Genomic DNA, 23,800 nt, shown 5'->3' on the forward strand with positions numbered 1-23,800 from the left:
AGTTCTGACCATTCATCTGAGTTTTCTATAGAGACAGGGGGGTCAGTGGCTAGCCCACTCTCACTTAGCCAGCCGTCTAACAGCTTAGAGGAGGTAGATGAGGGGCCCAAACTCCCTGTTACTCTACACCCCCAGATAGATGAGTCCAAGAGGGAGGGGAGCATCCTGTTCCGTAGCCCCCAAGATAAGAATTGCATAGTGTGTCCCCACCTAGAAGTGCAGTGTCAGGAATCCCAGGCCATTGTTCCCTCAGGCTTTAACTTAGAGGACATGAGAATTAGAGACAAAGTGCACACTGCAACAGGGTTGGTACATGAGAACATGATGCAGGCCCAGACAAGCCAGAAGCAGTGGTATGATCCCCCTGCCAGGATGATAGAGAGAAATTTTCATGATAATCTGTTGAAGGCTCCTAATGACAGTGATGCGTGTGCCCTGACAGTCTGTAGATTGCCAGATGAGGGGAAGAAGGACTTGCCATTGGATCTAGTAGCTGCAGCGCAAGGGATAGGACCCTTTAAGAATACAGAGGTTAGCCCACAGATATTGCCAGACCAGAATTCCCAGCAGTCTGAGATATGTAACCCCTTTTTAACCCTTCTCCCCAGAGAACCTATTGAGACCCGGCTAACAGCTATTCCATTTGAACCAGGTGGAATCTGTGGGAGATGGCTTGGGCAATGACCTGTCAGTCAATCCCCATGCCATCTCTTAAAAAGGGAAGGTGTCCTGTGCAAGCTAATGTTTAAATCTGCAAATATATGTTTGTGTATTACTTCCTAGAAATAGTGTGACCTGGTTCTCTTAGAAGCTGTTAGATCAATGGGTTTTGTGGATGTTAAACCACCCAGGGGGGCTGGTAGATAAGGATAGCACCTTATACCATTTAGGGCAGGACGCAAATGGGAAAGCCTTTGGAGAAATCTCTTGCAAGACAATGAAATCTCACACATGTTTGGGAGGCCCCAGACATGCCGACTGCAGAGACTGGGTTGTATGTAAATGACAGATTCAAGCTGAATAAGGTCACAGGAAAGGGGGGGGGGGCTGTGGACCCTGTAGCTGGGTTTTAAAACTGTACTGAAAATGTAACTCCTGGTTCTTCTTCTGAGGGAGTTTAATTGAAGAGGTTCCATTTTTTCCTGCTCCTCCCGGCACCACAAACTTGATTCTAAGTGAGGTATCAATTCTGTGTTTTATCCTTTTTATTTTATAAGAAACAATTGCACTCTATTTGTATGTCATTTTATTATCTTTTTATCTTAAGCATTGTGGATGTATTTTCCATATTAAATTACACTTAATAAGTTCTAGTCTCTGTGTTCTTATGAATTCACGCGACAGTTTGGTCCAGACGCTACCTAATTGAAACTGTGCAAACCTTGTGGTTTAAGTGAACTCTGATTAAAGTAAATTGTGTTGGATTAATGCTAGGGAGAACCGAAGGCTTCCTAAATAAGAGTGTCAGCTCTTATCCGAAACAACCTTGGTGGTGGTAATTAGTATCGCAAAGCTAGTGTGTGGCATAGATAGGGAAGGATTTAATCATTTTAGACAGACCAGGTGGTTGTCTTTGTGGTTGACCCTGTGTCACGTAAGCGTCACGCAGACTCAGGTGAGTGCTGTTCGTGACACAAGGGTTTTTATTACAATAAAAATATTTGTAAAAAGCTGTAGGTGTGTTTTTTTTTTTTTACTAGTAAGTAGTTACGTTTGTGGAACTACATGTTTCAAGGGTCCCTGGCTGCCAAGGCATGCTGGCACTTTTAGTTCTACAATCTCCGCCATGTTCTGTCAACCACTGGCAGCAAAGGGCATGCTGGCACTTGTAGTTCTACAAGCATTACAAGCAGATGTCCCGCTCTTTGAATACTGGCTCAGTGCAGAAAATAGCTGCCTCCACAGGTCCGCTTTAATCAGCATTAAATTGAAAAAATAGTTTCTCACCATCTCTCTCCTTGACTCCCAAAAAGAGGACCGCTGTGCAGAACAAATACACGCAGTCGATCACGCCAGCAGCAATCATATAGACATTCCTCTACAAGAAAATACCACACAAGGTTAATCCATTATTCTATGATTGGATGAACTCGTCGAATTCATTGTCAAGCAATTTAGAGATGTTGCCCATAGCAACCAATCAGATTGTAGCTATCATGTTCTAGAATGTACTAGATAAATGATAGTTAGAATCTGATTGGTTGCTATGGGCAACACCTCCAATTTTTTAAAGGTTTAATAAATCTACCACAGAAAGTGAAAAAAATTAGGACATGTTCTCAATCTGCTCAACTGTGCCCAGATCTGCCACTGACCCTCCAATTTACTAGGACACAACCCCATTAGGCTGTAAAAACAAGATTGGGGGTGGGGGGGGGGCATAAGTTCAGATTTCCAGAGTATAGACAATTTGTCTTTTAAGGGGTGACCTGCAAACTAGTTTATATGTACAGATAGAAACATACAAGGTACGTAGGACCACCCCTTTCATTAATGTCATCTTTTCCATTTACTATTAAATCACTCCTCAGATGATACCATTTTCTGTATGTCTTAAAATAAACATGGAAGAAAGAAAATCATTAATGATGTCATTTGTCATGGAATTTTATGACTGATGTCATCAGAAAATCCTAGGTGGGGGGGGGGGGGGGGGGGGGCAGCGGTTTAGGTCTGGACAATTCTGCTCTGTTTAGTATTTTTCAATAACTTTCTTGTTTTTGTCCCTCAAATTAAAAGTACAAAAAAATATGTATTAGCATTAATTCAAATTCAACTTTTCATATTTAAATCACAGTTGTCATAAATCATCGGTCCCTGGGCTGGAAAGCTCAGTAATATCTAACAACCCTCTAACATTCCTGTGTAATGGTAAAAGGCCTGAATCATGCCCAGTACACCCTATGCAAAGGGAGCAGATGACCCCTCATATTTTAAATCAATGTTAGCCTAGGCCAGTGTTGGCTAACCTGTGACACTCCAGGTGTTGTGAAACTACAAGTGCCAACATACCCTTCCAGCAATAAGCTGCTATATATTGGCAAAGCATGCTGGGACTTGTAGTCTATAGTACTGTCCTGGTGCACACTAATGGATTTTCAGAGGAGTTTCTTTTGTGGACCCTCCTTCCTCTAAGGTCTGATTGGTTGAAAGCCTTATCCAATCATAGAATGCTGTTAACACCAAATCTCATGTATCTGATTGGTTGATAGCTTTAACATATAGATTTTTCCCACCACTCTCTGATTGGAAGAAGCTTTCAACCAATGAGAGCTCAGTGGAGAGTCTATAAAAGGGATTCTCCTTTGCAAGTCTCTTCATTTTTTTTCTTCAATTAAAGTAGTAGTTGGGGGATTCAACTGACAATTTATTTGTTTTATTATTATTATTATCATTATTATTATTAAATACTTTAACAGTTTCCGCAAGAATATGCTGGGACTTCTATTTGAACAACAGCTAGAAATCCATGGGTTCCATGATCCTACCTATTCCAATGTTACTGGTGATGGGTGGGAACCTGGAGCATTTACTGCACCTCCAGGGATCATAGTTCCGCACCTCACCCAACTCCCGAGGGGGAAGGGGAGGACACTCAGCAATAGGTTGTGGATGGTACTCACTTCTGCCCCCTTGTGCTCACACAACCACCTCCAGGTGACACACAGAGACCCCACAAGGGCATAAGGGGGTTAATATTACCCCTCCCAACGCTGCACCGGGTTGGGCCAGGAAATAATCGACACAGTTGTATCAAAAATATTTGTATAATTTTGAAACCTTTCTTTTCATATTTGCAGCCAGGCAAGGTTTACTTACAGCGTGAATCTGGTAATCTGGTGATCCCGGGACGAAGAACGTGGTGTTTACCAGGGAGTCTGTGGCATTCACTGTGATGTTTACAGTCCCGTTATTCACATGACAGTGTCGGGCAGTGTGAGCGCTGGCAACGATCTGCCCCTGCAGAGCCGCTCCGATCAAGGTCCCCAGAACCTCCATTGTCATCCCTGCAGGAGAACACACGATGTGACGGGGGCAGCGATATCCCATTCCTGCATAATATCTGTGTTTTAACTTTACTAAAAGGTACAAGAGTAAAACGTCAACAGCTGCAGTTTGTAGTTGTCCACGTTCTTCACAGATACTACACCAGTTGTCTCAACAGGTCCAGCAGTGGACACACTATGCCAGTAGTGATTGGAATAGAAGACATGATCTTCACCTACAAGAGAGTGGTGAACTAATGACGGGCTAGCCTCAATAGACTGATGGAAGGCAAGAGAACGGTGGATACAGGCTGAGATCAGGGTTATTGGATCAGGTGCAAAATCAGAACACAATCTAAGGTCGGGGGCACCAAGTTCATAAATGGATAACAAGGGCAAGAGTCAGGGTCACAAGCAAATGTTAGTCAAACAAGCTGGGCCGGTGCACAGTAATAAGGTGGAATAGCAGAGAAGCTTAAACAACTGATGGTTAAATTATAAACCCTATGATGCCATGGGCTTGTGCTGAAACGCCTGCACTTGGGACACACTGCAACAAGACACCTGTGAGGAAAGTATTATAAGCCACTAGATACTGGTGGACCTCATGAGGTCCAACGACCGCTCGATGTCCTAGTGTAAGTCTTGTTGCAGGCTGCTGGTGCTCTCCTTTAAACTTTTTTTCCACCAATCTTGAAACCTCCATGGACTGTTTAATCATCTGTACTGTTGGGAAACATCTCGAGGTGTTTCTCAGGAACAAGGGAGCGTGCTCCTGCCAGTACATTGGGTGTCCACGCTCTCATTAATACCCATGAGTACATACCTGCCCGATTTTAGCAGGAATGTCCCAGTTCACAGACCTCAAAAGAGAGTGGATGAGGTCTCAATGAAATGTGGACATCTTTGGGCAGATCAATGTAGGGTTTTGGGATGGAGTTTGGGCAGATCGGTGGTTTGGGAAAATTTCTCTCGTGATTTTCCACTTTTAAATGTTTACAAGTAGATGTCTAACGATGCAGATATGTAAAAAGCTGAATACAGAAGAATCTATACAGCTGTAGCCCCCAGTAAGTGTAACATATGTCTATCTACATATTGTCTGTTCACATATCTCTTTTTGTGTAGGTAACAGGTCTGATTTAACCTGGTATGGCTAAGGATTATATATTGGAAACAGCTTTGAGACCAGGGTTCAGTTATGAATTAAGGAGTGAATGTATCTCCTTTTAATTACTGTAGTGATGTCTACAAGTTAAATATAATATGAGCTTGGTAAATGATTTCAATATAATGCAATTGTTTTTTTTTATTAAAATATAACTGTTCGGATGCTAGGCAATTCTAAAAAAAATTAAAATACAATTATTAATAATAATTCATTAATTAGTAGCACTCAATAATATTGCACAGGAGGAACATTTGGACCTATTCCTGAGGTCCAACCCACACGGTATGAATCCATTCCTTAAATGTGAGCATGATCTGTCGATATGGACTCACTGAGTATGGTGCAATGACATATATGGTAAATGTCATATAAAACTACTGGCCTATAGCTATATATGGATAACTGATAAAACAGGGATATCACACTTACTGTAGGCAGTGGCTGAGTCCCTCTCTGCCTGCTCTGTGCTAAGAAACATAGTGAGAGTTGTATATGGAACATGATAAATCTACGGGAAACAGAAAGAGCAAAGCATTATTACAAATGTCATATATAGATACTGCCCAATGATTATATGAATATCAGCCTGCAATCCCCTCAGTAACTACATATTCATACAGTATGTCTAAGATACGTCAGAGAGATTTATGTCATCAGTGAATTCAAAACTTCACCTTCAGATTACTTTATTTCATTGGCGTGTACATACCCTCATACAACTTTTACAAAAAAGATTGTTTATTTTTCTATGTCAAAATAGTTACAGGACCAGATGACAGTGTATGTGTAGGAGCAGAAGATGTGAGGAGTGTAGAGTGTAAAGGACAGAGTGGACGCACCAGAGCGCATATTGTGCAGGACAGAAAGTTTAATTTTGTGGATCGAGATAACTGAAATGAGATTATTGGGTGGATAAGGCGCATTTTCTTTTCTTGCTGTAAGGAGGGACATACGCCAATTTACACTCCACAAAGGGACTTAGGACTCATCCTGTCATTTTAGTGGTTTGAATTTTGCACTTTCCAGTTACACTTCTGTAGGTGAACGTTACCTGCTTGGGTCTGCTGGTGCTTTTTAGAACTATAAGTGCTAGCTCGCCCATGGCTGCCAGTGGGACTTACGTGTGCGCTCTCCTACTGTGACTATCTTGTGTGTGCATGCCCCCATTCCTTTTCTCCAGCCCCATACTTTCCTCTCTAAGGGGACAAACTTGCAGTGCAAAGAGGCAGAGCAATCTGTAGAGATTCACGCTGCAAAAGTGTCAAGTCAAAGTCCAACCAGCTAAATTAGAATTACCCCTTTCATTAAATAAAGCTTTTCTGACATACTGCTTGGTGTATCCTCGTTTATGTCTTAGATTAATCATAAGACTGAAGGGCACTGGCACGGTCTTTATGTGGCACTACTGAGTGTTTGAAGCCTTTTTTTTAATACATTGGGCTTCTGGTGCCTAGAACTGAGCAAGGTACATAATGTGACTGCTTAATACAGCATGAGACTGGATCTCCGCCAGCTCAGAGATGGCGTCAAATTCAAGGCTTTTTGCGGAGTGAAAATGGCCATGTGCCCCTCCGCACAACATGGGACCTGCTAGGTGCTTTCTCCGTCACTTTGGGGCATTTTTAAGAAAGCACGATAGTGCTCTTACCGGCAAAATAAGGTGCCTCCGTGTCCTCCGCATATTTATTAAAGGTTCATCCCAGCAGATATCATGGATATCTGCTGCTTTGCACTCCTCTTCGTTTTTGGGAGCAGCCACCATTCAACAGTATGGTGACTGCTCCCAGACGCAATCTAACAAGTTCCGAAAAAAACATTTCTTTCAGAAACTTGTCTTGATAATGTACCAGCTGAAGCTGGCGTACATTATCAGAAATGAAAAATCTCAGTACTGTCAGCTCTGCTCCGAAGAGCAGAGCTGGACTGCGCATGTGTGGAGGGATCCCTCCCTGTCAATCACCACTCACTCTCTGCAACTATAGTTGCAGAGATCGAGCGAGATGTTTGTGCGCATGTGCAGTTCTTCGAACTGCACATACGCAATTGCTGAAAGTAGAGGAGTGAAGAGGACGAGGAGGTGATCCAGGGACATCGCGTTCCGAAGAGGGGGGTAAGTATGATTTTTTTATCACAGAAACAGCAGTTTTTCGGAACTGCTGTTTCTGTGCAGGGTTGTACATAAATGTGAGAATAATTCAATCCTTATCATTGCGATAAGGATTGAAAACTATTTTTCACTTTATGTGAATATTGATAAATGTGCCCATATATCTCTTTTCCACAATCTTGCTACACAAAGTAAGATCTCATTTTTGCACTGTTCCATAACATTCAGTGCACCTACTCCAAGCATCACCATCACTCAGGCCTATTCCTCCTATCAAGCTCCGCACAGCCATGGGCTTTGGGGGAGAACGAAGTCGGACACCTCCAAAGAGGACCTTGGTTATATTGCACTGTGTACTTGAGGCTCTGTGTGTGTGTCTAGGCCACCGAGTGAGAGGAGACACTGACCCAAGATGCCGATTTGAGTCAGTAGTAGCCAATAGGAGACATTTTAACATGTGACATTAGTTGAATAGTTTAGCAATAGGGCTTCACCATTACATATGCCATGTATATCATTCATATCATTGCTGATTTAGACAGTGACCTTTTCACACAAGCGTCGAAAGGCTTTTACTAAATCACCACAAGGTGGCAGTAGAGAACGATAAAGGGAAAGTATGAATTAATTTACATGAGAAGCTACCCGGACATTAATATATTAGTTTTCTTTGGAGGTTTGTTTTTTTTTGCAAACTTATTTTTATCCAAGAATATAATATATCTTTCTTTTTCATAGAAAAGAGCTTTTGACCTACACTGTGATTAGCTCTATTCTCAATGTCATAATGCAGAGTATGAATCCTTTCTATACTAATCTGTAGATTGGATATTGCTGGATGATATGCACAAGAAAAATATAATTGACTAATTTGGTGCTTTATGGATTCTCCAAAGTGATGGTAACAGACAGGTGCGTGCTCAATAAACCAGATTAATATGTGCAGCGTTTAAAGAAATCTGCTGCAACATTCCAGCTAAGTATAGGCTTTAATGTTATCACCATTCTTTATATCTCACTTGGGGGTCCCATGCCTGGAACTAACACTGTTCCCAAGATCCAAATCTCCAAAATGTGATTTCTCCAGGCTTCGCTCCTTAATGCCGAAGTGGGTGGAGTCTGTCTCAGTGGGTGAGTCATGTGATAGGACAAGTCCGATGGGCTACTTACCGTGCTCAGTGCTTGGAAGCAACAGTAGAAGATCAAATACCAGAAGACTCTTCCAGTTACAAAGGGAGGGACAAACCACAGGAAGAAATAGGACAACACCAGAAATGGGGTGCACCCCAGCATCCTAAAACACAGAGAGACAAGTTTACTAATCTGCATATAGTTATACTGGGGATGACCTCATAGAGAACACAGAACGCCAACCCCTAAGGTCTCTTTTGAATCCTTTCCCTATGTTTCCTAGATACACTCTCTAATGGAGTGTATCTGACACTTACCTTTATCACATCTTCAGGAGGCTCGGTATATGCATTCCTCTGTCTACAGCAGGCCCCCACCGTTATGTCATCTTGCCGGCGTTGGTGAACCGATTGATATTTGCTCTACTCAGTCCATACCTGATGATATTACGGTAACTAAGTGGTTAGCACTTCTACCTCACAGCACTGGGGTCATGAGTTCAATTCCCGACCATGGCATTATCTGTGTGGAGTTTGTATGTTCTCCCTGTGTCTGCGTGGGGTTTCCTCCGGGTGCTTCGGTTTCCTCCCACACTCCAAAAACATACTGGTAGGTTAATTGGCTGCTAACAAATTGACCCTAGTCTGTCTGTCTATCTATCTGTGTCTGTGTGTGTATGTCAGGGAATTTAGACTGTAAGCTCCAATGGGGCAGGGACTGATGTGAATGAGTTCTCTGTACAGCGCTGCGGAATTAGTGGCGCTATATAAATAAATGGTGATGATGATGATATTAGCTTTATTTCGCTCTAGTGAAGGCTGCCCATAGGCAGGGGACTGCATACACCCAGATGGAGATGTTGTAACATAGATAAGTGCCAGCTACATTCTAATCACTAAGAAAAAGTCTATCAAATTGTATTTATTCCATTAAAAATTATCTCTAAAGGAGGGAAGTGGTAACTCATTCATGATAAGATCCACTTGAATACGAGGTGTTGTTTTACTTTGATGTTAATCCAAATCACTAACACATGGCAGAAATCTCTGTGTGCAAAGTTCTACCTCTGGTGACTGGTTCTTTCCTTCACATCAACCTGTGGACACAAAAGCCCACACTCATCCCATCCATCCACTACTGCAGCCTTACTCCCATACGGCTGGGTATAAGGACATGAGAGAAGAGGGAACAAGTTTTACTTTACATAACAACTTCATCTAAAAGTGGCACTGAATTATACATTACACAGCCTGATGTCTGCATCTTATTGCCTCTGAATTCCTGCTGTGTACAGTAAACTCTAAGGGCTAGATTTACTAAGCTGCGGGTTTGAAAAAGTGGGGGTGTTGCCTATAGCAACCAATCAGATTCTAGCTTTCATTTATTTAGTACCTTCTACAAAATGACAGCTAGGATCTGATTGGTTGCCATAGGCAACATCCCCACTTTTTCAAACCCGCAGCTTAGTAAATCTAGCCCTAAGTATACTTTCCAACATTCCACTTCTAAAACTTTTGGAACAAATTAGGCCACGCCCATGGACCACCCAGACCACACCCTTTCATATTAGGCCACACCTCATTCCTGACAGACCATGTCCCTTTAAATTGCTGACTGTCCCTCAAAACCAAGTGCAAGTATGTTTAATTGCAATGTGTTCCTATTGCTTATAGCAACCAATCAGATTCTTGCTGTCATTTTGTAGAATGTACTAAAAAGATGATTACTAGAATCTGATTGGTTGCTATAGGCAACATCTCCACTTTTTCAAACCTGCAGTTTAGTAAATATACCCCCCTGGTGTTGTTTTTCCTTTCCTTACACAATGCAAACAAACAAGAAAACTCCCAAATAATTATTTTAGAAACCTATCACAACATCATAACCATATTTATGCCATAAACAGAAACAATAGGAAATTCACTTTTGTATGAAGAAGTTATAACAGTTACATGTTACAATTACAATGCCCATAAAACAACATTACATTCATATATATATATATATATATATATATATATATATAACATAATATACAGATATAGTTATATAATTAAAGTCTGTTTCAATTAGCCTCATAGCAACGCCTTCTGCTTGATCACTGTTGATTTTTAGAAGCTGATTATTTTGCAAAGCTGTAAAAAAAAAAAAAACTCTCGAAAGGACAAAGGGACAACGCGGGTCAACAGTTCTGTGGAACAATGGCCAAGTTCTATGATGCTCTGCGGGATAATGGTCTGTGCTGGGACGAGTGTGTTTACCTCGGCTGAATGTGCAGCGATAATGAAAACAGCCGGTTCTAGCAGTGTCTGCCCGAGCTCACCCCTCTGCCACATAGATTGTATGACAACAGCTGCTCCTGCCAGGAAGGATGTTATATAAGAGGAGGGATGTATGACCAAGTGTCATCCCATTATTATTATTATTATTATTAATATTATTATTATAATTATTTATTCCTACTAGGACTTATGTCGACAGGTTCTGGTGACATTCAGGCTTGTTTTCAGCAGAAGAGCAAAATAAGGTCAAGGGATCTATATGACAAGAACGGCAATAAGATAGAAATGCAACGTTCAGCTCCCCGGTAACTTAGCCCGCAGCGGTAAGTGACCGCGCCAGAGCGAGGAGCCTTGTCTAGGCGCACTAGACCTGGAGGACTACTGGACTTGGGGTTCCCCTTCCATGATTTCATAAAAACAAAACAAAAAAAACAACTTTATTTTCAAAAAATAGAGGAAGAAGCTTTATTTTAATTATATATACATATATTTAAAATAAAGCTTCTTCCTCTATTTTTTGAAAATAATGTTGTTGTTTTTTATTTGTTTTTATCTATATATATATATATATATATATATATATATATATATATATATATAGAGAGAGAGAGAGAGAGAGAGAGAGAGAGAGGGATAGATAAGATGGATAAAAAAATATTGATATATATATATATGTATATATATCAATCTCTCTCTCTCTCTGTATATATATATATATATATATATATATATATATATATATATACACATATATATATATATATTTATCTATCCCTACATACACATAACTATATATATATATATATATCAATTTCTCTCTTTCTCTTTATATATATATACATCTTAATATCTATATATATCTCAATCTCTCTCTCTCTCTCTCTCTCTCTCTCTCTCTCTCTCTCTATATATATATATATATATATATATATATATATATTTATCTATCTCTATATACACATAACTATATATATATATATATATATATATAGGTATATATATATATATATATATATATATATATATTTCTCTCTATCTCTCTCTCTCTCTATATATATATAGATAGGTAGATAGGTAGATAGATAGATAGATAGATAGATAGATAGATAGATAGACACTGTGTATGGACAGTTAAAAGGACATCAGAAAAGAAGGATGAAAGAAGTGATGTTCAGAGATCAAAGATATCGCTATCCTGTTATTGGTATATTTTACGTACAAAGTATATATTAAACCCTATAGTAATGTGGAAGCAGCCACCTTATAGACTGAAGCAATACACACAACACTGCAGCCTGTCTATTCACTAGGAACCAGTGACATCAATGATGCAGGGTTGATGGCTGTAATCAGTTTAGCAGCATGGATAATGACCAGATATTATACTTAGATATATATGATGCGACTTGCTCCCTTTCCTATCAAAAATTCACCACAGGAAAGAACGTTCCAGGATAGAGCTGCAGCGCGGGACAGTAGACTAGTATGGAGATGGTGGTAAAGGTCACTGGAATCTCGTGTGTTATGTGTTTATCTTGTGTTATGAGACAATGATGCTCGATCAGTCATACTCAGTTATACAGTGTCAGGGATCTGTTATTCTTACTAGTTCTATTAATCCAGCTTCATCGGGTGTCTAGTAAATTACAAATGAAAGATTCCAATGCAAAAATTGTAACTAAGCATCACATTAGAAGGGTCAGACCCTAAGGCGTGAGCCACAGAGATAGACGAATGACTGAACACCACACTTGCTGTCCAGTAATCTGGTGCTGAACTTGTCCCTCTGTGATGTTATCTCCAATTTGATGTATGGTTATGTAAACTGGATCTTTCTTCTCATCATTTTCGGTACCAGAACATCGCTGCTTTCTCTCTTGGCTTCTGGTACTGGTCACGTGACTTTGGCCTATCTAATGCTTGTGCCACCAGGCCGTTTTTATGGGTACTGTGCACACGACAGCATTTTCTGCTGTATTTGTTTGTCCAGTCTGTTTTTTTAACCGATTTCAAAAATGAGTAGAAACGCAGAGTAGAATTTATTCTCTGACCGCTTTTAAAAAGCTGCAAGTAGCGTTCATGGCCAGCTGCAAAACTGTGCTTTATAGCGATCTATGTTAGTTCTCCTGCACCGGGGCCGAACTCTGCATTGTTGGGCTCCATAACAAAGTCTGTGTAGGGAACTGGGGGTGGTGGGGGGAAGATAATGTGGGTGCCCTGGGGTGTGGGTTGGGCTTCGGGGGTGGGAAAAACAAACAACCCAAAAATTCTCAAATTCCCATTCCCATTTTTTTTCTCACTATTTGGAATTATATTGAGTAGGCGGAAAACGTAGGCGGCCATTCTGCACTTTATAACTGATCTCCAGTGTATCTGAACTAATCTCCAAGCTTCCCGTTAGTAATGGACAATATTATAAAACCTAATATGGTTCCAGAACAGAGTAATAATAATAATAATAATAATAATATCAACAAAAACAATTTCAATAATAATGTGAAATACATGTATTGCTTTACAGTGATGCCCCCTCCCCCCGTTTATTATACAAACCGTTTTTAGTCTTAAATCTAAATTTAAGACTCTTTATGAACACCTATATCGAAAGCACCATCTGCTGGGGATCATATATACAAGAGGGGGGAGCACCATAACAAATGAATAAATATAATTTGTTTTAAACTAAATAAATATATTGTAAAATGTACTAATATTTAATTGTATACAACATGATAAACCGCGATGGCTGATAATTTTCTTTTAGATCTTTGCCCCATATGTAAGTGTTACTCTATGTTTTGGATCATTAAATGGCGTTTATTTCTAGACGGATAGTTTGTTTATGCCGTACAATGGAATTCCACGGAATAAACGGGATTTATGGTTTATAACAAACGTTTCTCACTATAAATCAGTTCCGAGCTACTTCTATTGTCTCTGAAATTCTACCAATGATCCCGAGAACACCCATGTAATATACATACATGAACGGGAGGACTCTAACCAGTGTAGGAGATATTAACGCTACAGTAGAGATCTCACCACGGCATCAGGCGCCCTATTCCCGTCCATCTACTTTTGTTAATTAAATATCCAACAATGGGATCTGTGATTCCACCCCAGATCTTCCCAATACTCAGCACCAGTGAGGCCTCGAATGGCGTGATCTGGAAGACACAGGAAGCAATGAGTTACTGTTACAAACCTCCAGCACGTGATCATTAGCTGTCAGACCTGCTCTCTTGTATGTCGGCATCTATGTCACACACACGTAGAACATGTTAAAGGTTCCTTCAACCTAACAATAAAAGTCATCCTATATAAAAAAGACATCTTGCAATATGACCAAATAAATATGTATGCAAATGTTTGTTTTTTGCATAACTTGTGATATTTGACAATGTAGCTACGGTAGAAGTTATTGTACTCTGTTATCAGCCAGACTATGGGGTCTTTTTTTACCAAGACCCTTCCGATACAAGATTTTTTATCGTTGCTTATGTGGGCACCAACGGCTAAGGCCACCCTGATGGTGTCAGCGATCAGAGGACAGCGGCAGCACTTGTTGTTGTTGTCCTTGATAAACAGGTTTATCTACGGTACGGGCGGAGAAGCATTGCAGGAGGCCCTGGGTGACGGCTACCCGCCTGCGATAGTCTAATAGGGAGAAGACCTAAATACAGTATAGTGCCAATCCTAAAGTACTTTTATATATTTTTACTGCACCGTAATTGTCATAGTGTTGTGCTCTGTAGCCGAGGGCGTAATAACAAGACATTGTGCCCGAGGAGCAAAACTTTCTAGCTACACTCTGCGTTATATATATGTACATATATATATATATATATATATATATATATATACATACTATATGAACAAAAGTATTTGGCCACACCTGTTAATTATTGAATTGAGGTGTTTCAATCAGACCCGTTGCCAGAGGTGTATAAAACCAAGCACCTAGCCATGCAGTCTCCATTTGTAAACATTTGTGATACAAAATGGGTTGTTCTGAACACCTCAGTGACTTCAAGTGAGGTACTGTGATCAGATGCCACCTTTGCAATAAAACGGTTCATGAAATTTAATCCCCACAGGATATTCCACGGTCAACTGTAACTGATATTATTAGACAGTGGAAGTGTTTAGGAACAACAGCAACTCAGCCAGGAAGTGGAAGACCACGTAATATCACAGAGCGGGGCCAACAACTGCTAAGGCGCATGGTGCGTAAAAGTCGCCAATCATCTGCTGATTCCATAGCTGAAGACTTCCAAACTTCCACTGGCTTTAATGTAAGCACAAAAACTGTGCGGCGGGAGCTTAATGGAGTGGGTTTCTATGGCCGAGCAGCTAAATGCAAACCTCACATCACCAAGACCAATGCCAAGCGTCGGATGGAGTGGTGTAAAGGACAGACCCTGGACTGTGGAGCAGTGGAAACCAGTTCTGTGGAGTGATGAATCACACTTCTCTATTTGACAGTCAGATGGGCGAGTCTGGGTTTGACGGATGCCGGGAGAAAGTTACCTGCCTGACTGCATTAGGCCAACTGTGAAGTTTGGTGGAGGAGGGATAATGGTATGCGGCTGTTTTTTAGGGTTTGGGCTAGGCTCCTTATCTCCAGTGAAGGGCAATCTTAATGCTTCAGCATACCAAGTCATTTTGGAAGTGGGGCAGCACGGTGGCTAAGTGGTTTGCACTTCTACCTCACAGCACTGACCTTGGCCTTATCTTTGTGGAGTTTGTATGCTCTCCCTGTGTTTGGGTGGGTTTCCTCCGACACTCCAAAAACATACTAGAAGGTTAATTGGCTGCTATCAAAATTGATCCTAGTCTGTCTGTGTGTGTATGTTAGGGAATTTAGACTGTAAGCTCGCATGGGGCAGGCACTGATGTGAATGAGTTCTCTGTACAGCGCTTCGGAAACAGTGGCGCTATATAAATAAATGGTGATGATGATGATGACAATGCTATGCTTACAACTTTGTGGCAACAGTTTGGAGAAGGCCCTTGTTTATTCCAACATGACTGTGCCCCAGTGCACAAAGTAAGGACTACAAAGACATGGTTTGATGAGTTTGGTGTGGAAGACCTTGACTGGCTCATACAGAGCCCTGACCTCAACCCCATCAAACAACTTTGGAAGAGCTGAAACAGAGATTGTGAGCCAGGCCTTCTCGTCCAACATCAGTGCCTGACCTCATAAATGCTCTACAGAATGAATGGGCTCAAATTTCCACAGAAACACTTCAACATCTTGTGGAAAGCCTTACAAGAAGAGAGGAAGCTGTTATCGCTGCAAAAAGGGGACCAACTCCATATTAAAGTATATGTATTTGAATACAATGTCACTACAGTCCCTGTTGGTGTAATGGTCAAACAGTAACAAATCATGTATTAAGCATTTACAATTACAACTGATATTTGCCGAGATGAAATCAAGAGAACCCAAATAAAAGAGCGCCTCTAGTGGCCAGATGTGGAACTAACACAAGGGTTTTCCTGAGACATTCATCAAGTAGACCTTCAACACATTATATTTATATTTAATTGTTTATCTCTGTGTCTCTTTGACTATTGTATGCATCTAGCTTTGCACAAACAATCTCTTTTTATTAGTTGCCTAATTCATTTTAACGTTATAAGATCTTCATATTTGGCACCTCACAACATGGGAGTTGCTGTATATGTATTTATACTATCAGACTGTTAATGTGAAAGATTTTTCTTCATAGGTTCTAAATAAAACATAGTCATTCATAAATATTGTAAGAATGGAAGAGGAGTGGCACGCTGGTTGGCAGTCATGGTGCCGGAGCACGGAGTTTCATTCCAACTAGGGTGTAATCTGCGTGGAGTTTGTAAGTTGTGTTTGTGTCCGCTGGTTTCTGCAAACACTAAATTGGCTTTTATGTGCGTGTCTCTGCCTGTGGTAGGAAGTTTAGATTGTAAATGTGAATGAATAACTATATATAATTAATTGATAATAATATGTGGAATCCCCAGTCTGTTCCACTGATTGGTATCACTACCTAGATCTTACCTGAGCTACATCTAAGAGGTAGATCTGCAGGAAAAAAGCGGAGGCACTTCCAGCCACCTGATTGGGGGCTCCCCCTACGGCGTAGCAAACCTTGCTGAAGACGGACATTTTACAATGTTTTACCTGGAAGAAAAAATAGTGATTGTTAAAGACAGGTCTGAAACACAATAAAGTTCCATCTATACCTACGACTGAGCCTTATAGTGGTAGAAGGATCCGCTTGATCACTGGTAGCAGCAGGATTATTTTCTAGGTTTCTACATGTGGCTCTTGGTTCTTCAAGGGGGATAAAATGTACAATAGCAGGGAGTGGTTAGGGCTCGGTTATAGGGGCAGTCACTACATTGCTCCCATCACCCGAGATTTGATCATTGAACAGAGCAGAAAGCATCTCAGATGGGGTCTGAATAGGGGATCATTGTTCCCTATGAGGTGCACGAGGATCATACACAGAAAAGTTTGGCGGAACGCGTGGAGAAAGCAGAACAGAACGTAGATGTATATTGCTCTGTCTATGCTCCATCCTGCATTCTCCAAAACAGGGATAAATTATCCCTTTTCCATGCCTGGTCTGCATCAGTCAAATGAATAGATCAGAACCAGAGAAAGGGACAGCATGGTGACCTCCTGTTTAAGTGGACCTACAGCTTATGTATACAGTGAGCACAACATTGGTGGACCTCAATAGAATAATCTATTGTCAGCATAAATGGTACTGTCTTCAACAGCTGGATGGACCTAGGATGCAACATACTGTATTGGAAAGTGGTACCATGAGTATAGACAGTGCCTGTGGCAGAATGCCCAGTTGACTCTATGGCTGCCCATGATTACAAGCCCTTGGGCTGCAATGGGTTTACACTTTATCCCTTCCCCACTATGTGCAACATATGTATGTTTGACAGATTGGCTATTTAAAGATGCATTACCGCCTATGAAACTATTTGCATAGTTAAACTCTCCCCTTAACTAAAGCTCTGGGGGACTGCTGAGTGCAGGTTATTTTCCCGGGTCACCTCCATTTCTCTGACAGCACTGATCAAAAACCAGGGGATGCTGCGTATGACCAATCACAAGCCGAAATCAAGGGTATCACATTGACTAAAGACAAATTTAACTTCTGCAGAGTAGGTTACATCATTATGCCATATCCACTGGCCGGTATAATGACGTGTGGTCACATGTCATTGCATGTGGATTGTGGTTCCATGTTCATCAGGGGTCACACAGAGCAGAATATGGGGTTCTGTTAATAAAGCAAATATATTTTAGAACAAATTTAATATTAATAAAGGAAATATATTTTATAACAAATTTGGGAAAGAGGAATTGCCCTTTAATACTGGCTTCATGTAGAACCATGTTCATCTGATAACCCTATCCATGTGATAACATATGAGAGTATCATGTGCACAGAGCCTAACAAGCCACAACCACAGCTCCCAAATATTACACTTTAACTTTCACAAATATGCCATTATAGTGACATTATATGAAATGTTCCAGAATGAACACAGAAACAAATGTCATTTTATGTTGCTCAATGCCAGTAGTGAGCGACAGGCAAGTTGCATGGGGGAGCATGTGAGGAGGTCTAAGTTGAATCTGAGGAGGTCTAAGTTGCATGTGGGAGCATGTGAGGAGGTCTAAGTTGAATGTGAGGAGGTCTAAGTTGCATGTGGGAGCATGTGAGGAGGTCTAAGTTGCAGGTGGGAGCATGTGAGGAGGTCTAAGTTGCATGTGGGAGCATGTGAGGAGGTCTAAGTTGCATGTGGAAGCATGTGAGCAGGTCTAAGTTGCATGAGGGAGCATGTGAGGAGGTCTAAGTTGCATGTGGGAGCATGTGAGGAGGTCTAAGTTGCATGTGGGAGCATGTGAGGAGGTCTAAGTTGCATGCGAGGAGGTCTAAGTTCCAGGTGGGAGCATGTGAGGAGGTCTAAGTTGCATGTGGGAGCATGTGAGGAGGTCTAAGTTGCATGTGGGAGCATGTGAGGAGGTCTAAGTTGCATGTGGGAGCATGTGAGGAGGTCTAAGTTGCAGGTGGGAGCATGTGAGGAGGTCTAAGTTGCAGGTGGAAGCATGTGAGGAGGTCTAAGTTGCACGAGGGAGCATGTGAGGAGGTCTAAGTTGCATGTAGGAGCATGTGAGGAGGCCTGATTGGCATGCAGTGTTTTGGAGCAGGTGAGGGGCATGTGGGGTCATTTTGGAATGAGTGATGCAGGGGTACCGAGGTCACCTTGAACCTGTTTTTCATTCTTAAAGTTAAGGAGGGAGGGCCACATATGTGGCCCTTGAAGTATATCGGGTCTCCCATCACTGATCGCTCCAGCTCTTGAAGTGTAATAAAAATAAATGCCAACATAGAGCATTCACCTAGTTTTTAAACTGTTACAAAAATGGATTATATAAGCATGCAGAATACTAAATATAAACATATGATAATATAACCATACATATGATATAAACATGCACCTATGAATAGTTCTGACATTCCAATTCCAATAACTTGGACTGAACTGGAGTGAGGCATAATCAGTTAACTAACTCAGCCCAAGTTACTGTGGCAGGAAAATAAGTAGGGAAAAGCAGAGAAACACTGGGAGGAGTTAAGGTGCCAGGTGTGATGCTATAATATCTTGGTAACAATTCTTCAACCGTTATGTAAGAAAATGTTTATATTGACTAATTAGGAAAATGCATCATATTACACATTAATTCTCAGAAAAACAATCAGCAAAGAATAATATGAAAAATATTGAGAAATAATTATAAAATACCATTATGATTTCTTGAAAGATTATGAACAGATTTGTTTGGTGCATTTTTACCAGCATTTTAGGGATAATTATAGTGTTTAAATGCGTTAAAACGTAGAAATGTAAGAAGTAGATTGTAAAAATAAGCTGCCAAGACATATGTAAAAACACAAGTGGGTAGGACCTCGCCTGGTACAATGATTCCTAGCACCAAGCCCATAAGTTTTACATGCTTTCAAAACTAATACTATTGTGGAACCCAGATAAACCAATCAGGCGTTTGCTTTCTTTTTCCAAACTGTACTAATAAATAACTAGTAAATAAATATGAAAGACAACATTCTAGTTGTTGTGGTTTACACTACCTGTTTCCTGTGCACCAGGAATGGGTTTAGTGCTACAACTGATTCCTCTTCATGCAGAGCAGTTGCAACAAATAGTCAGATTCATGTACATAACGTTACGTTTGTTATTGTGCAACAGGTGACACATGAAATGCAGAAATAGCCCCTTGTTCTTGTTAATATTAATATTGTTTAAATCTAAGGCGCCCTGTGTATCCACAGCGCCATCAAATGGGGGAGTAGAGCATACATAACTAAGAATACATAACACAGAACAGGTGAACAGAAGGACATGTATGCTGGAGACATGGCAGTATACAAAGGCATATGCCCAAAGTACAGTACATAAGGTATATAGTTTGTGAGAGCTTACAATTTAAGTGGGGGAGGGGCTGACACCAGAGAGGGTGAGGATGCAGGTAATGGCATACTTGCCTAGTCCAGGAGACTCCCAAATTCCGGGTAGGTCTCCCGGACTCCCGGGAGAGCAGGGCATTCTCCCGGATTAGGAGCCTCCATGATGCGATTCTCTTGTGTAAAAGTGTTTCAAATTTAGGAATCAGTGAAGGATTATGGGCAGCACGGTGGCTCAGTGGTTAGAACTTCTCCTCACAGTGCTGGGGTCATGAGTTCCCAAACTGGGAAAGCTTTTTACTAGACTTTTTAATGCCAATGACACACGTAAACATGGGCGACAATACAACCCACTGTTACTGCTGTGTACATGATGTGTACACACCCACTCACGTTTTACAATTCCAGTGGGCACCTGGCCTTAGTGTGCTCTAAATGTGCCCATGCCATGGGGCAACGGGCATAAACTTCTGGTCATATTAGTTCCAGCTGCTCTCGTGGTTGAAAGCCTAGTAAGCCCTAGGGATGTGCGCTCTGGGTTATATCCCTGGGTGTCGTAGTACAGTGAGCACATTGACTTTCCTATAAACTGTCGTCTGCTTTCTGCGCGTGAGACCCGGCGTTATCTGTCTGTCCCACCAAACACTGAGCAGTCAACTGACAGAAATAGACAAAAAGATGTCCCTCAATCTGTCAGCCTGTGGGAAGGTGCTGGTGCCAGATAAGGGGAGAGTTCCACTTATCATCCACCATACGTTTCCCAGAATCCTGAGCAGCGGCCTCTAGTAAGCAGACTCAGCCGCCTCACTCCCAGCCTGCAGTCTCTTCATGCTCTTCTGTTTAAAAACACTCCCTCAATGACAAACAGCGACAACATAACACAATCCAAATGTTGTTTAAACTGATTGTATTATTGGATTATTATTGGATTATTTTTTCACTTCTCTGGAAAAGGAGAATGAAACGCCCTGATAGACTTAGGGCTAGATTTACTAAACTGCGGGTTTGAAAAAGTGATGGTGTTGCCTATAGCAACCAATCAGATTCTAGTTTTCATTTATGTATTGCTTTCTACAAAATGACAGCTAGAATCTGATTGGTTGCTATAGGCAACATCTCCACTTTTTCAAACCCGCAGTTTAGTAAATATATATATACCCCTTAATCTCTTTCTGAAACATATTTTGTTTTATGAACTAGTAACTCGAGCCGGCTTTGTGCCACTGTCTCAATAATAATCTGGCCACCAAGTATGCCCTTAGAAATGTGGATGTAGGGGGTCCCGCAGGGGCCGGGCGTGGTAACATTCAGCGTCGCTGTTTGGGTTGAAATCTCTGTTCATTTTTGCTTGTACCTTTATAAGATAAAATTAACAGATTGCAAAAACATAAATAAAACATTGATGTGAATGAGTTCTCTGTACAGCGCTGCGGAATCAGTGGCGCTATATAAATAAATGATGATGATGCTGATGATTGAATGTGGCATTTACAAGAGTTTGGGCACCCTGTGGATCAGAAACACCTCATCTGGTAGACTTCACTGTTTCCGAACATCTTTTGTTGCCAGCTTAGAACATACTTTCCTACTTTCAGTAGGCGACATCAGGGAGAGGGGCGTGACTAATGGGCGGGAGGTGGCGGGGCGCCTCAAATCGCGTCATTTTGGCTCCTCCCCCACTAGTAAAATGCCATTTTGTCACAGGGGGCGGGGCCAAAATGATGCGATTCTCTGTGAATCGCGTCATTTTAACAAGGGAATTCTGGGATGCGGGAGAAATGCCAGCTCTCGCGGGAGCCCGGGAGACTGACCCGAATTTCGGGAGTCTCCCGTTGGCAAGTATAGCTTAGAATCTTGCAGCTGTTGCTTTTCCGCTCTTCCTTGTAGAACTTTACTAGTCATTCTCCCAGCGCTGATTGTGGTCAAAGCCCACCCCCCCTCCCTGTTTGGGGTACCTCTCTGGTGCCTTGGGCAGCGGTGTACATGTTCTGCCCCTAGACACAGGCCTGGCTGTGAGAGCCGAGTGGTAGAACCTATGTTGGCAGCCTCCTAATTGTAGGACTTGAACCAACATAGATTCTATGACTGTGGCAGCAAAAGTCTGGATTTGTGTAAAATTAAAGTAGTAAGAAGTATATCTCATTAATATAAAATGTGTATAATGTCTTACATTCATCGTGTAGAAAGTAAATATTATCAATGCTATGTTTTTCTATTGAAATAGCTGACAACATTCAACAACACTTCATTATTTTAATTGAAAATGGCACAGTGGTTAGTACTGCTGTCTGGCACTGCAATGGGTTCCTTTCTGACCAGGGGTTTATTATTTTCTACTTATCAGTGTTACCATCACTGCAAGGTGTTAGAGGGTGAGGGCGGCACAGAGCATGTGGCAGCTTAGGCATCTCCTGGCACACTCGGATGGTGCCCGACTCAAATGATTTTTTGTTAGATCAGAATAACCATCCAAACAGCAAAGAGATCCATAAAACATGTAAGGATGACATTGAGCTAAACACTGCTTAGTGGTGATGTTATAAGAGAAAACTTTTACAAAATTAAAGGAAAATGTTATGTGAAATCGCCTGCACCAGCTTTGTTCCTCCAAATAAAACCAGGATTTTCACACTCTTGGCTCCTTGGCTTCTATAACTCATCAGGCTCACAGCCTCTGAGCGGGCATCCCAGGCATCGGACCCTAAGATTTACTAAACTTTCTAATAAGGAGAAGTGAAGGTGTTGCCCATAACAACCAATCAGATGCCAGCTATCATGTTCTAGAATGTACTAGATAAATGACAGCTAGAATCGGATTGGTTGCTATGGGCAACACCTCCATTGTTCCTTTTTAGAAGTCTTAGTCAATCTACCTATAAGATTCTGACAGGATGCATAGAATTTCTGCTACCTATTTCCACCTCGCCGACCACTACGTATTGATGAGGACAAGTCATTGGAAGCAATTATTTAATGTGTAAATATATAGTTGCCCAACATTTGCCAACATGTACCATTGAAACTAATAGTCAATCGCACCTCCAACGTTGTTTATGTGAATGCTTCTCCATTTCCCATTTAATAAGGTGCAGACCTGGGTCTTTAGTGATTCCTGTAGCTGGATAATGCACCTTATTACATCTTACTGTAGCCTGGACAAGTTGTCTATGTGAATTATTATTATATACAACACATAACGCTATGTAATAAACATTTACTAAACAATAGCCTTACAGGACAGCAGTAATTGTTGTGGATAAGTGTGCGTGATTGTGCTTAGTGCAGACAAATGTATACAATGATATTGCTACCCTGATAAACTGACACCATCTACATTTAAATGGGCACATACTGCCAGCTATGCAAACGCTCAAACAATGCAATAAATGATTAAATCAATATAATTAGTCTACCATTTTATAAATTCCATTAAACGAGATAGTATGGAAGTAATACAGATGTGTGAATAGAGTTGGAAAATGCTCTTTATTTTGTATGCTGTTCGTGTTCTTGTTTGAGTTATCTTGAAATAAAAAATTTGTTGCCAAAAACAATATAATACTCTGCATTGTTTCCTGACTCAGGATAGTTACAGCGTACTAAATTAAGGTATTACCCGACCA

General features: G+C 41.1%; 1 protein-coding gene across 1 annotated transcript in view; it reads right to left on the reverse strand.

Annotated features, from left to right (window-relative positions):
• MFSD2B (MFSD2 lysolipid transporter B, sphingolipid) overlaps nt 1–23,800 on the reverse strand; it is a 48,904-nt gene that overhangs the window by 23,777 nt on the left and 1,327 nt on the right. Inside the window, exons 2-7 of the mRNA XM_075201365.1 lie at nt 16,724–16,846; nt 13,720–13,844; nt 8,435–8,558; nt 5,587–5,665; nt 3,820–4,007; nt 1,948–2,038 (exon numbers count right to left, since the gene is read on the reverse strand). Of these exons, the coding sequence (XP_075057466.1) occupies nt 1,948–2,038; nt 3,820–4,007; nt 5,587–5,665; nt 8,435–8,558; nt 13,720–13,844; nt 16,724–16,846 (730 nt within the window). The remainder of the gene's footprint in view (nt 1–1,947; nt 2,039–3,819; nt 4,008–5,586; nt 5,666–8,434; nt 8,559–13,719; nt 13,845–16,723; nt 16,847–23,800) is intronic.

This window comes from Mixophyes fleayi, chromosome 3, assembly GCF_038048845.1.
Source record: "Mixophyes fleayi isolate aMixFle1 chromosome 3, aMixFle1.hap1, whole genome shotgun sequence".
Classification (NCBI taxonomy): Eukaryota; Metazoa; Chordata; class Amphibia; order Anura; family Limnodynastidae; genus Mixophyes; species Mixophyes fleayi.